Source organism: Tupaia chinensis, unplaced genomic scaffold (genome assembly GCF_000334495.1).
Source record: "Tupaia chinensis unplaced genomic scaffold, TupChi_1.0 Scaffold000612_1, whole genome shotgun sequence".
NCBI lineage: Eukaryota > Metazoa > Chordata > Mammalia > Scandentia > Tupaiidae > Tupaia > Tupaia belangeri.
The window spans coordinates 817,076-829,840 of NW_006160131.1; the positions used below are offsets into that span (position 1 = coordinate 817,076).

Here is a 12,765-nt window from a genome sequence, read left to right on the forward strand (position 1 = left end):
GCCACCCGTTTCAGCAGCTCCACCAGGCCTGGGGGCAGCCAGGGTCAGGAGCCCACCCTGCCGACCCACTGGCCCACCACAGTCCCCAGTCTTAGGGCCACAGCTTCCTGACCCTAGCACCAAAGCCCCCACCCCCAGTGGCTCCCAGTCCCCGCCTCACTCGGACCTCTGAGGACCCTCTGAGGTTCCCAGCCCACCATGACCCCAGTGTACCTTCAATGTCACAGGTCTGCCGCTTCCCAGTGGCACTAGTAGACCCCTCCGCCAGCGCACTGGGTGGCCGTGGAGGAGGGTGGGCGGCCTTGTCCTGAGTTCTAGGCCGAGAGCCCTGTGAGGACATGGGGTCAGAGCCACACCCAGGAGCCGGGAGCCGGCAGCTGCGGTGGAGGCGCCTTGCCTCTCCCTCACCTGACTTCGGCAGGGAGGTGGGTCGAGGACTTCAGGGATCCTCACACCTGCGGCAGAGAGCGTCCATGTTCATGCTGGCCTCGCACCTGGACCCCCTTCTTTCTGGTCTAGCGCTGCCCCCAGAGGGCAAGCCCCAGGGTGATCGTCCCCCACCTGGAAGCCTGTCCAAAACCAGTCTCTGGGCCGCCACTGAGCTCACTAGCTTCTCCAGATCCAGCGGCTGCTTCTCGCCTGGCTGAGGAGAGAGGTCAGCAGCCAGGGCCAGGCCGGCGCTCGCTGCCAGCTCACCTGCCGCTCACCAGGCCTGTGCTCCCTGCCCGCTCTGCGAGGCCGCCCACTCACCCGGTGTAGCGCCACCTGTTGAGGGCTCAGGCCGTGTTTCGCCAGGATGGGCTGCAGCGCCTCCTGCAGCCGCTTGGTGGGCTTGGCGGAGATCCGCACCACACGTTCCAGCGACGCCAGCTCCAGCCTGCACGGGACCCTGGGGCTGCGGAGGGGCGCAGAGCCGGCCCCACTTCCCCCCAACACTCCCAGGACTAGAGGGGGCGGATCTTGAACCCAGGAGGGCGGGTCTGGCTTGGAGCAGGCTTTAGTCCAGGGAACCAGGCTAGCACCGGGTATTGGGACCCAGGACCCAGTCTGGTGGGACAGGACACTTACTCGAAGGTGATCCTGGTCTCCAGCCGCACTTCCTGGTCCGCCAGCACGGTGCAGTCCTGATCCAGGACTAGGGCCTTCTGTGGATGCAGAAGAGGCTAAGAGTCCTCTCTCCCACCCGAGCCATCCCCAGCGTCTGAGAATGGTTTTCTCTCTTTCTCCTGTGGCCACTGTTCCGGGTCCCTGGGGGTCAGGGTGGGTCAGAGGGTTGTAGGGGAGCATACGGGATAAGGGACCAGGCTGGGGTCTGAACCATTAAGGCAGAAGAGTGGCAAGAATGTTGGGGGGTGGGGGGTGGGGACCAGTAGATTGTTTAGCGTTAAGTCTCTGGAATCCCACATGGCCCATGGCTATGCGGGTCATGGACCCAGTAGCTTAAAAAACACTCCAGATGCATGTACACGTGTGTGTGCACCAAAGATCCCAGTGTGCGCATGTATGCCAAAGATCCCAGTGTGTGCGTGTGCCAAAGATCCCAGGAGGGGAATGGAGGAGGAAGAGCTGTGATGTGGCCATCACCCTGGGGAACGATTTCTCACTTTCCATCTCACTGTCCCTGTCTCTCTCTCTGTAGAACACACGGGCCCCAAAGCAAAAACCTTTTAAAAAAGCAAAGAAAATTAAAAAAAAAAAAAAAAGAATGGTGGGCGGAGCTTGGAGAGAATCAGTTGCAGGCAGCCGGGGTGTGGTTGCTCCGGCAGGGGCAGGCTCTGGCCCCAGCTCACTGGCCTGCCCTGGCGAGCCCAGTCGGGGGTCTCCTGGACTGCGGCCTGTAGTGTCGCATCAGGCCAGCTGAGGCATTTCCTCCCCCAGTGGAGGCCAGACACCCAGGCCTGTCACTTTTTGACATGTGTCCAGTTCTCTCCACCCCCCCCAAGGACGCTCTGGAAAGGGCCAGTCCTGAGGCTGATGCGAGGCTAAAGGGTGCAAAGCGTTGGCACAGGCTGGCACGTGGGTGGTAGGAAACGGTGACTGTGCTGACCCCGCCTAGAGGCCCCACTGCCCAGGAACAGGAGTGATGGGGCAGCCATCACTGACAGGTGGAGTGTGGCTGGTGGTGTCCTAGTAGGGACCCCAAGGCCCATGCACGCTGCTGGCAGCCACCCTGGTCCTGGAAGAGTGGCTAGGGGCCTTCTGCTCTTGCTCTCTGCTCCTAGTTCCAGCCCTTGCAAGTCCCCACACGCCCCGACGGGCCCCCTCCAGGCCTTCGCTTTAGCTCTTCCCTCTGCCAGAATTCCCTCACCCCCACCCATCCTCATCAACTGTGCCTCTTCCATGAAGCCTTTCAGACCCCAACCAGGAATGCACACTTCCTCTTGAGAGACGCTCTGGAGGTCTGACTCCCTGATCACATCCTGCCTGGCTCACCTCCAACCTACAGGCCTGGGGACCAGCCCAGGCTACCTAGCAGTTGGCTTGAGTCCAGGGGACATGGAATGGAGCTGGGGTCAGGGTCAGGAAGAGGGCCAGAGCTGGGGCCCGGTCGGGATCACACCTGCTCGTTGCCCACCAGGTAGACCTTGATGTCGGGTAGGGAGAGGCCTCGTTTCTCACAGATGCCTGCCAGCATGTCTCGGATGGTGAGGCCGGGCCGGGCCAGGGCCAAGGAGGCTGTGCCGTCCGGCAGGTACACGCAGCAGTACTTCCCCGGCCGGCTCTCGCTCTCGGCCTCTGTGCTCCCAAGGCTCCTCCGGTGGCTCTGGCTCTGGACAGGGATGGGAGGGTTGTGTACGAGCAAGAGCACACACACAGGGCACACGTGCAGATGTAAGGGCACCGTGTCCCACAGAAACACGTGTGTGCACACCCAGGCATAGGGAAGCCCAGAGACGGGTCACCCACCGATGCCACCACGCTGGCAACTGCGCACCGCACATGTGCCAACTGAGCATGCGCACAATGACACAGAGGACCCGCGGGAAGAGGACAGAGGGCGAAGAGGCTGGGGGCCGGCCCTGTGAGCTCGCCAGGAGGTGATGACACAGGAAGTGTGACTGGGAATGACAGTGACTGCAGCTGGGGCCTGGGTGGTGACCCTAGCCTGAAACACCCGCCCCCAGCGTGGGCTCACCTCCGACTTGCTGCTCACGAAGGCAAGGAAGCCGAGGTCCAGGCTGGCGGAGGAGTTGAGGGAACCCTGAGAGTCTCGCCTCAAGGCAGAGCTTGCGGGGCCGGCCAGCTCTGGGGAGAGGGGACAGTGAGAGAGCAGGAGCGGCCCTCCTTTCCTGGACGCGGCTCTCTCCTTCCCTCTTCCCCATCAGCCAGACCTCTTTCGGAGCCGCCTGCAGGGACCCAGTGTGGCTTCTCTGGGAGCGTCACTACTGTGGGGGCTTCCCAGACTTCCGGGGTGTAGCTGGGAAGAGGCTCCCAGGGGAAAGGAGTGGTCACAACGACCTGTATTTTGGTTTGCACAGACTAGCAGACCACCTGTGGGCCTCGGAGGAAGTGGAGGCGGCGTTCCCAAGGCTAGCCCGACTCTCCCCGCACCCTCCCGCCCCTGAGGCCGGCTGTGCCCTCACCCCTGCGGAAGGACTTGCGGAGCGGGCGGCCCCCAGGACCCTCAGCAGGCGGCAGCTGCCCCAACTCCTCCACGCCCAGCAAAAAAAAGCCTCAGCGTCGGCTTCTGCGGGTACAGGGAGGGCGCAGGTGCGGGGCTGGGCCCTGGCCGGCACGCAGACCGTGCGCACGCCCTGCGCTCCTCTGCGCCCGCCCGCGGGGTCCCCGGTGCAAGCACCCAGCAGGGACCCTGGCTCCTCCCACCGCCCCTCGTCCGCACCTTCCTCGCGGTGTCCGGGCTGCCAAGGCGCGAGGACCCAGGTTCCCGCAGGGGGCGCCCCTCGGCCTCTGCCAGGAGGCACTCGCGGTACAGCGGGGACTTGACGAAGCGCGCGTAGCTGTCGAACTTCATTAAATTGAAGATCTGCTGGGTGACCCACAGGCGCTGAGCCGGGGTGGGGGGACAGGCTGGGGCGGGGCTGCCCGCCGCCCACCTGGGGAAGGATTCCCCTCACGCCACCCCAACCTCGGTTCCAGACGCAGGGTCTCCCTCCAGGATCCAGCCCCGCCCCTACTCTTGGCGGGACCCCACCCCCGCACTCCCACCCCTCCCCGCCCGGTACAGTCAGGCTCCGCTCCCAGCAGGTCCTTCACGCCAGCTTTTGTACCGCCCTCTGACCCCAGCCCTGTCCCTGCATTTTGCGTCCCGGAGTCCAAATTCGCCCCCGTTTCCCGCTCAAGCTCCGCCCCTGGGTTTGACCCCGCCCCTGCCACGCGCTCCCTTTCGAGGCCACGCCCACCCGCCGGGACCGCTCACCTGAAGCTGCTGTTCCCGAAACATGTCCGGCCGCGGCTCGGCCAGCACGTCCTCGCCCAGCCAGGCTTGCCGGTCAATGTTCACCGGGCTCAGCGCCTGGCTGGACAGGAACTCCTGGTAGATGCTGCGCGCCTCCTGAGCGAGCTGGGGGAAGAGGCGCGGGAAGTCAAGGGCACCGCCCAGGCCCAGCTCCTCCTCCGCCCCACCTGCGGCGCCCCAGGCCCTGCCCCTCCTCCGCCCCACCTGCTGCGTGTCGCTGGCCGGGATCTGCTGGAAGCGCTCACAGGCCTTCCAAAAAGTCACGTTCTCCGCGCTGAACTCCTTCTTCAAGAACTCCTGGAAGAGGGAGAAGAGGAGACAGAGACAGGCTGACTCAGGGAATATGGTGGGAGACTGGGACAGTGACAGGGCCAAGAGCCAAACCAGACAGATCTGACCAGAGTGACAGATGGAGACACCCAGAGAGGTTGGCCCAGTGGTAAAGGGAGAGCCACAGCTGGGAGAAGACAGAGGGTGCCAAAGGGCTGGGGGGAGCTGGCAGAAGACCCCCTCTGGCCAGCCCGCTCCATCCTGCCCTCTCCATGCTGCCTTGCCCCTCCCCCCCACAGTGGTCTCTGCCACCGACACCACCCCAGAGCTTACAGTGAAGTAAGCCAGGCCCAGCGGGTCCTGCAGCAGCCGCTCGAAGGACAGGGCCCAGCTGGCCACAGGCTGCTCCTCGGTGGGGAAGGGACTGCTGGGGCCACTGGGTAGGCTGTGGACGCTGAGGGAGCTGCCGCGGCCCTCTCCCTGGCCCTGGGGCCCTGCCGTGCTGCTCAGCTCTGCGGGGGAGACAAGTGGGATGAGCCATCCACTCTGCAGGTACATTCCCCGGAAATGCAGCAACTGTGGGGTGTCCCACCCATCCCCACCCCAGCCAGGCCTCCTCTGCACTTTGTCACTTACCTCCATCTGAGACAGCCAGTACCTGCAAGAGACCCACGATAGAAAGTCAGAGTGCAGCTAGAGAGGTCCCCTGAGGCCCGCTCCGGGCCGCTCCGGCCCGCTCCGGAGCCGGAACTCCTCTGGAGAGCCTTGCCGCGTGTCCCCTCACTGCTGCTTGCCCAGGATGCCTTTCCTTCCCGCACCAGCCCCTTTGTGCTGGGCGCTCTGGTCTCCCCTGCCCTCCCCTGCCCTCCCCTGCCCTCCCCTGTCGCGCGATGGGATGACGATGTAGCTTCCTCCCTGGGCTGTTTCATATATACATATACACACACACACACACTTCAATTTTTAAAAAATTTGCCAGAGTGTACATGCATTCTCCAGAGAGAGAGAGAAAGAGAGAAAGCACTCCCGGGGGGATGGCCATTCTACAATCCCTTGTCCTGTCAGGGTTTGGGGCATGCTTGCACACGTGCCTAGCATGTTTTTCAAGCTGCCAAGTCTGAGACTCGAACAGTGCAGTTGACCATGTGGGATCCAGGCGCTTTAACCACCACACCACCTGCTGGCCCTGGGTTGATATCCAGCATATAGAACAGTGGCCAGCGTGTGGCAGGGGCCCTAGCAATGCTTGCCGTTGTCTTGGAGGAAGGAGAGATGTCTCTAGCCAAAGCTCTCCTTACTGCCACTGTTTCTCCTTGGGGCCTGGGGACCCCTGCAGGGTGGGACACAGGACTCTGTGTGTGGGTAATGCAGTGGCTGTCACCCTGCTAAATGCCAAGGTTGACAGCCACAGATTTGGATGGATAGACCGAGGATGGGGTCTGTAGCTCTGCGTTTGGCATGTTCCCAGCAATGCTGATGCCATTGGTCCAGGGGCCACTCTGGGTGCAGCTCCCACCCATTGCTAGAGAGGCCAGTTGCCCCCCACACCACAATGCCCACTCGGACTTCTCAGAATCCTGGTCGTAGTGAAGCCGAAAACTGTCCTCTCCAAATGACCATGGCCATGGGCCCCGTGGTTTCTTCCTGCCTCCCCGGCAGCCCCCCCAGCTTCCTCATGCTCTTCTGCCCATGCACAGTGGCCTCTACCCCTCTCTGGCATTTGTCCTAGTCCCCCTGCAGATGCCCTAGCTCCAAACACGCAGAAGTCCCCGGGGCACAGAGCAGCTCCGGCCTGCAGCTATGTACGTATTTCTATCTTGTCCCTCAGAGTTGAAGGGGCTTAAAGGGATTTCCCATACTAAAAAAGCAAGAGCTTGAATGTAAACCCCAGCTCCCTGCTCCTCTTTTGACATGGCGCTCCAGCTCTCCCGAGTTTCTTCCTAGCCCGGCAGCCTCGGCAAGCACCAAGCGGGCCCTCTGGGAGCTCACACTGCCACGGGCCCTCTGGGGCCGGCTGAGGTATTTATGTTCCTCCCAGAGGCAGGCTCAAGTTTGGGGGCTCAAATTTGTGCTGTGTGACCCTAGACAAGGTACTTAATATCTTTGTGCCTCAGTTTCTTCCTTTCTAAAAATGGGGCTGATAACAGTCGTGACTTCAAAGAGCTGCGGTAAGGGAGGCTGGGCATGGTGGCGTGCGCCTCGAATCCTGCTGGCTGGGAGGCTGCCAAGCGGTGAGTGAGACACTGTCAAGGACCTCTCTCTCTTATAAAAATAGAAAAGGAGGAAGTCAGGCCAGCCCATGGCCTGGTGGTTAAGGCTGCCTGCATGTTCAAATCCTGGACTAGCGGCTTGTAAAGCACAGCAGGTGTCGTGTGCATGTGCGTGTGTGTGCGCGCGTGTGCTAGCAGGTGTTGTGTGCATGTGCGTGTGTGTGCGCGTGTGCCCAAAACCCTGACAGGAGGAAGAAATGGAGAGCGATTGAACATGCCTCATGGGGGCGCTCTTGCACTGTCCTCTTTCTCTCTCTGACCAGTACATACCCTCTCTGGCAAATTAAAAGCCAACAAAGAAAACAGCAGAAGGTGTGGTGGGAAAGCAAGGGGACCGTGAGGGAGAGATCCACGTGGGAAAGGTCTAGGCCTTCCAAACCCCACTTGTTTTATCACTGGGCACCCCTGGTACCACACACCTGCCTGGGACCCGGCCGGGACGCTGGGGGTGGGCAACTCGTGGAGATCTCGTTGGGGGCGGCTGCCTCTCTCTTGTGGAAGTAATAAACTTAAAAAAATTTATGTAATTAAATTAATTATTATTTTAAATTAGCTACAGGACACATGCGCTTACCAGAGAGAGAGAGGGAGAGAGGGAAAGTGAGACAGCAAGCTGCCAGGTGCAAGGCTGAGCCCGGCTGGACAGGTGAGAGTGTAGTGCCTTAACCACCATGCCACCTGCTGGCCCCAGAAATCGGCCTTTCAGAAAGGATTCGGCGCAGTAGCTGGCACGTGCTAAGTGTTCCCGGAATGTTACAACTAAAACCGTTGTGTCTTATTGGCACCTGACCCTGCTAGGTGCGGAGTTTGGAGAGGCGCTGGGGCCGGCCCGCAGGTGCAGCGGCAGATGGCCGGCACGGGTGTGTGGGGTCTGTGAGACAGGAGGCAAGTCCCAGCCCTGCCTTGTGCTAGCTTCACAACCTTGAGCCCTGCCTGAGCCTGGTCTCCCCTCCAGCCCAGGGGCGTAGACCCGCCCCGCCCCCCCCCTGTGCACTCCCCAGGCGATGACAGCATGAGTCCTCGCCCCAGTGTCAGCACCTCCCTACGCAGGACCCTGTCAGCTCCGGGGGTGGCTGCCAGCGGGGAGGGAGGGTGGAAGCCCACCCCGACCTGAACCGGCCTCCAGCCCCGCTCCAGCCTCTCCACCTGCGCTTTTCTGTCCTGTGTGCGCTTCAGCCCCTCGGCACTGCCCGAACCCTGCCTCAGCTCTTCCTCCTGTGCCCCCATGCCCCTGCAGCTCTCCAGTAATCATCTTGACTTGGCCTGCCCTGCTGCCACCCACCAGCCTCCTCTCTGTCCCCACTCCCCAGTCAGCTTCTCCCTGGCTCAGAAGGCTCCATGGCTCTGGGGCAGGCCAGGAGCCTGAAGGTGCCAGATGGTGCTGGCTGAGGCCGGCCCACAACTGGAGTTCATCTGGCTTTACTTTCTAATTTGTGTTTAATCGCATGTCCCTTGTGGTAGGCAGGGCTGGCTCCTAGGAACTCTCCAGGTTCACCCTGTGCCCAGTGGGCCATTGCGATTCCCCCACACATGCTCTGCAGTCGCCAGGTTACAGCTCAAACCCCGCCTGGGCCAACAATGAACCCTCCAACCTCACCGCCCACTTATCGCACTTTGCTGTCTCCCTCGCCCCTGCACACGTGCCCGCTGACTGCTGGCTTAGCATTCTGTTCCCGCCGCGCAATCTCTGCCCACTGGTAATAGCCACCCCCAAACGCCGGCCCTGAACCCCCATCCCCACCCTCCATGTCTGGGCTTCTCTCCCTGCTGATCTAGTAGCTCCTGGAAGGTGGGCCTGGTTGGTGGGTAGGAACTGACCTGAACCCCCATCCTGGAGAAGGGCTGTCCCGATCCCAGAGCCCCCAGGCAGCCGTCGGGGCCCTGGGCCTTCCCCAAAGTGCTCGGCCCCTGAGTGCTCATGGGCTGCACCTGCTGTCCTCCACCCAGCCGCTATTGTCCCACTGGCCATCGACAGCACGGCCGGGTGTGAACTGGCGTAGGGACAGAAAGCCAGAGACTGGAGGAGCAGAGATGGGGCCCAGTCCCAGAGCTACCACTTGAGGGCAAGCAGCTTCTTTCGCCTGAGGCTCAGTTTCCCCCTTAGCATGGGGTTCAGCATCCCCAATCTTCTGGGACTGATGCGAAGTTTGAACAAAGCCGTGTGAGTGGAACGGGAAACACCATGGCCATAGTGGTGTCCTACGGTGGAGCGGGCGCAGGTGCCGCTGGCTGGGCCCTGGCTTGCCCGCGCTGCCAGGCCTGGGGAAGTTGGGCTGAGCGGGGCTGCCCCTGGCGGGTGGATGGGCAAAGGGGAGGAAGGGTGATGGTGACGTGGTGGCCCGTGACCCCCCGGCCCGTGGTCGGCCTCAACTTGCCATAGTTGTCCTCAGGAAATGGGGCTCAGGGGAGCCAGTACCTGAAATGCCGAGGGCAGGATGAGGCCCCAGTTCCTGCAGCCCAACCATGAGCAGGACCTCGAGCACCTCGCCTCTCACTCCAGTTCTTCCCTGCAGCAGGCAGAGCCCCCCACTCTCCTGCCTCCTGCTTCCCCAGACCTGGTCCCATCTCTTCTTCCCATTTAACAGATGAGGAAACCTGGGGACTAGCAGTTAGCATAATGGCTATATCCCTGGACTCCCACGTAATCGACCATGGTTCCAGTCCCGGACCCGGTGGCTTAAGCTCACACAGGGTGTGTGTGCGTGCGTGCCCAAGATCCCGAGAAGAGAATGGAGGAGAAGGGATTGTGGTATGGTCATCCCCCCAGGGGTGATTTCTCACTTTCTATCTCTGTCTTTCCAGTGAGTGCACATGCCCTGTAGCAACAAACCTCTCAAAAAACAAAAACAAAAACAAAACAGATGAGGAAACCGAGACCCAAAGAAATCATGCAACTTGCAAGCAGCGGGACTGAGATTAAAGCCTAAGCTTTCCTGACTCTGGAGCCTGCGGACTCCCCGTCCTCACCTGCGCTGCCGGCCTCGGTGGGAGGAGGGCACACCGCAGGCTCTTGGAGGCCTAGTGCCTCTGCCCCTGAGACACAACTGGGCAAAGTCGACCAGGGCCAAGGGGCCCAGGGGCTCCTCTCGAATCGTGCCCGAGGGAGGGGTCAGAGCTTGAGGGGTGCCGCTTCCTGGGTACCCTCTCTGCTGGGCACCCTGTGCTACCTCCTCCCTTCATCCTAGCTGGAGGAAACTGCGGCTGCAAGGCCCTCCCTGGAGGTGCCCTCGCAGAACCTGGCTGTCCAACCTTCAACTCCAACCAGCTCGCAGGGGTGACCCCAGCCTCACCCAGCACTGCCCTTGAGGACCTGCCCCTGAGCTAGACACCAGAGCACAGAGGGGGCACGGGCTTCGCCCACGTGTCTCCATGCCAAGACAGAAGAGCAGACAGGCCCTGGGTAGTGACAGAAGAGGTCACGACCTGTCCCCATGCTGACCTCGGGGCCTCGCCTGGACTGTGTCCCTGGTCACATACCCAGTGGTTTCCCACGAGCAGGCCTCACCACGCTAGTCCCTCTCCCAGCTGGCATGTCCTCACGGAGCTGTCTTCTGCCCCACGGAGCCTGCAGCTCACAGAGGCCCGCACCCTCGCTGGCCCGCAGGTGTGCTCCAGCCCTGAGCGCTGCACTTCGTCCCGCCACTTTCCCGCGACTTTGTGCCTCGCTGGCTGGGAGCTGCTGAGGGCAGGTGCGAGGCTGAGGGCCTGGGTCTTGAGTGCCAGGGATGACACGGCAGTGCAGAGCAGACCCCCCAGGAGGCTTGCTAAATGAGTGAGTGACAGAGCGGACGGAGTGACAGCTGGGCTGTGCGGAGATGTCTCTGGGAGGGGCTGGGAGCCAGCTCCAAGTGACAGGCTTCATTGCGACCGCCTGACAAGCTGAGTGGCATCAGGGAGAGGCTGACAACTGATGTTCCTCAGCGGGGAAGGGGGGTGCAGAGTCAGGCGGCGTAGGGTGCAGGTGGGACGGGTGTTCAGATGCTGACCCGGCTGCTTGCAGGTGACCTGGGCACATCGTCTGCACTCCTGAGACTCCCGTAGCAGGAAACTCATGGCAGAAATCAGGCACCTGGCCCACGGGCTCTCCGTCCTCATCCCTGCCAGATGCCAAGGCCACTCCACTGCCCTGGCCTTGGCCACCCAGGGGCTCAGAAAGCTGCCCAGTGACCAGCCAGCAGCCAGTCTGTGACCCTCCTGATTCCAAGAGGTGGCACAGAGATTTGGAAAGGGTCCAGAAAGTGAGGGGTACAGCTGGGAGTGAAGACCGCTAAGAGGGGGTTGGGGTGCCCGCGGGCTCCGTGGGACCCAGGACGGAATCTGGCACTCTCCTCCTCTGAATGACTTCGGACTAGAGAAACCGGGGGCTGGCAGGGGACAGAGGCTGGGTCTCTGCAGGCTCCCTCACCTGCCCTGCAGTTCTGGGCACTGTTCCAGAACCATCGATCGGCCACCCTCCCCAGGCTGGCCTGGTGCCCCCGGGCCGGGGAGAGCTGGGGGCACGCCTCTGGGTCGGGAGCACGAGGCCGATGGGTCCTTCCCGACCTGCCACCGTTGGGCTAGTGATGGAGAGCGGGACGGGGGTGGAGGCGCTTCGGAGACTTCACCCACTGCGCCCCAGCTCCCCGAGGCTGGGCAATAGAGGGATGCCCAAAGAAAAGATGGACAGTCCTGGGGACCAGAGGCAGGAGGTGGGGTGGCTCAGTTTCCTGGTGAGGAGCAGGTCCTTGAAGTGGGCGGGAGCCACAGGCACTGGGTGACACTGACCCAGACCCACCAAAGGTCAAGGGCCTCATAGTCACGGCTCCACGCAGTCGTCCTAACAAGCCTTGGGACCGGTTCCAATCCTGTCGTCTTACAGATGAGAGGCCTCCCAGTGACAGACCGGGGCCGGGCCAGCGAGCAGCCCCTGGCTCTGTCCCCAGAGTGGACTGGAGCCTGGTGGGGGCCGGGACTCAGTCTTGCCTTCCTGGGTTGTTAGGGTGGGCTTGGACAGGTGGGCTGGGGCCCTCGGGAGAGAAGGGAGGCTTGGCACATTCTGCTCATCTGCTGAGTGAACGAGATGGAGCAGCGCCAGTCAGGGGCCGAGCGCCAGGGAGAGGGTGCGCAGAGGGCAGGTGCAGCCCAGGGCACCCACTCGGGTGCCCTGCCCCTCCTGCAAGCCCAGCCTAGGACAGGCAGAAGTTGCATCACCTGGCCTGAGCCTGCGGCCCTGTCCCAGGCTGGCCAGAAGGCACCAGCTCTGGCATGAAGCCTCTGGGGCAGGTCCAGCTAGAGGGCAGTGACTCAGCGAGGGCTGCCCCTAACCTGACCTTGGGCACCTGGGCCGCAGGCTGAGGACGGGAGGGCTGAGACTGGGGGAGGTGGGTGGGGGTGAGGACACCAGGCCTCCCTGCCACCCCGGGATGCAGGCAGCCCCAGAGGAGGCTGGTAGCAGCAGTGGAGGGCAGTGGGTGGACCAGAGCCCCAGCCACTCTGCTCGGCCTCACCCCCAGGGGTGCCCCAGGCTCCCAGCAGGACTGTGGAGAAAGGTCCCAGGGTGGAGGCCTGTGCCCAGCTTCTCCCACCCGCCGGCCACCCAGTGGCTCTTGCTGGCCCTGCTGGGTGTGCCTCCGGGGCTCCACCCTAGGTGTGCCCCCCCTCCCCGTGGCCCTGACCCAGAGCCCACACTCACCATGCGCCCATGGGGGACGCCCAGGTGCTTGGGTTTCCCTGGCATGCTGCCGCAGATCACAGGTGCCCGCGGGGGCCGCCCACCATGGGGACTGTGGGCCGCGCCGGCCAGAGCACACGGTGGCGGGCGGGCGGCGT

At 62.7% G+C, this 12,765-nt stretch overlaps 1 protein-coding gene across 1 annotated transcript in view; it reads right to left on the minus strand.

The window, feature by feature from the left end:
• The window catches only part of RGS14 (regulator of G protein signaling 14), a 14,794-nt gene extending 2,035 nt beyond the window's left edge, over positions 1 to 12,759 (minus strand). Inside the window, exons 1-15 of the mRNA XM_006158866.2 lie at positions 12,629 to 12,759; positions 5,324 to 5,345; positions 5,021 to 5,199; positions 4,622 to 4,714; positions 4,379 to 4,522; positions 3,811 to 3,985; positions 3,585 to 3,674; positions 3,137 to 3,246; positions 2,561 to 2,770; positions 1,069 to 1,145; positions 751 to 877; positions 562 to 643; positions 409 to 455; positions 214 to 328; positions 13 to 28 (exon numbers count right to left, since the gene is read on the minus strand). Coding sequence (XP_006158928.1) covers positions 13 to 28; positions 214 to 328; positions 409 to 455; positions 562 to 643; positions 751 to 877; positions 1,069 to 1,145; positions 2,561 to 2,770; positions 3,137 to 3,246; positions 3,585 to 3,674; positions 3,811 to 3,985; positions 4,379 to 4,522; positions 4,622 to 4,714; positions 5,021 to 5,199; positions 5,324 to 5,345; positions 12,629 to 12,673 — 1,532 coding nt within the window. The 5' untranslated portion in view covers positions 12,674 to 12,759. The remainder of the gene's footprint in view (positions 1 to 12; positions 29 to 213; positions 329 to 408; positions 456 to 561; positions 644 to 750; positions 878 to 1,068; positions 1,146 to 2,560; positions 2,771 to 3,136; positions 3,247 to 3,584; positions 3,675 to 3,810; positions 3,986 to 4,378; positions 4,523 to 4,621; positions 4,715 to 5,020; positions 5,200 to 5,323; positions 5,346 to 12,628) is intronic.
• Between the last annotated feature and the right edge of the window lie 6 nt (positions 12,760 to 12,765).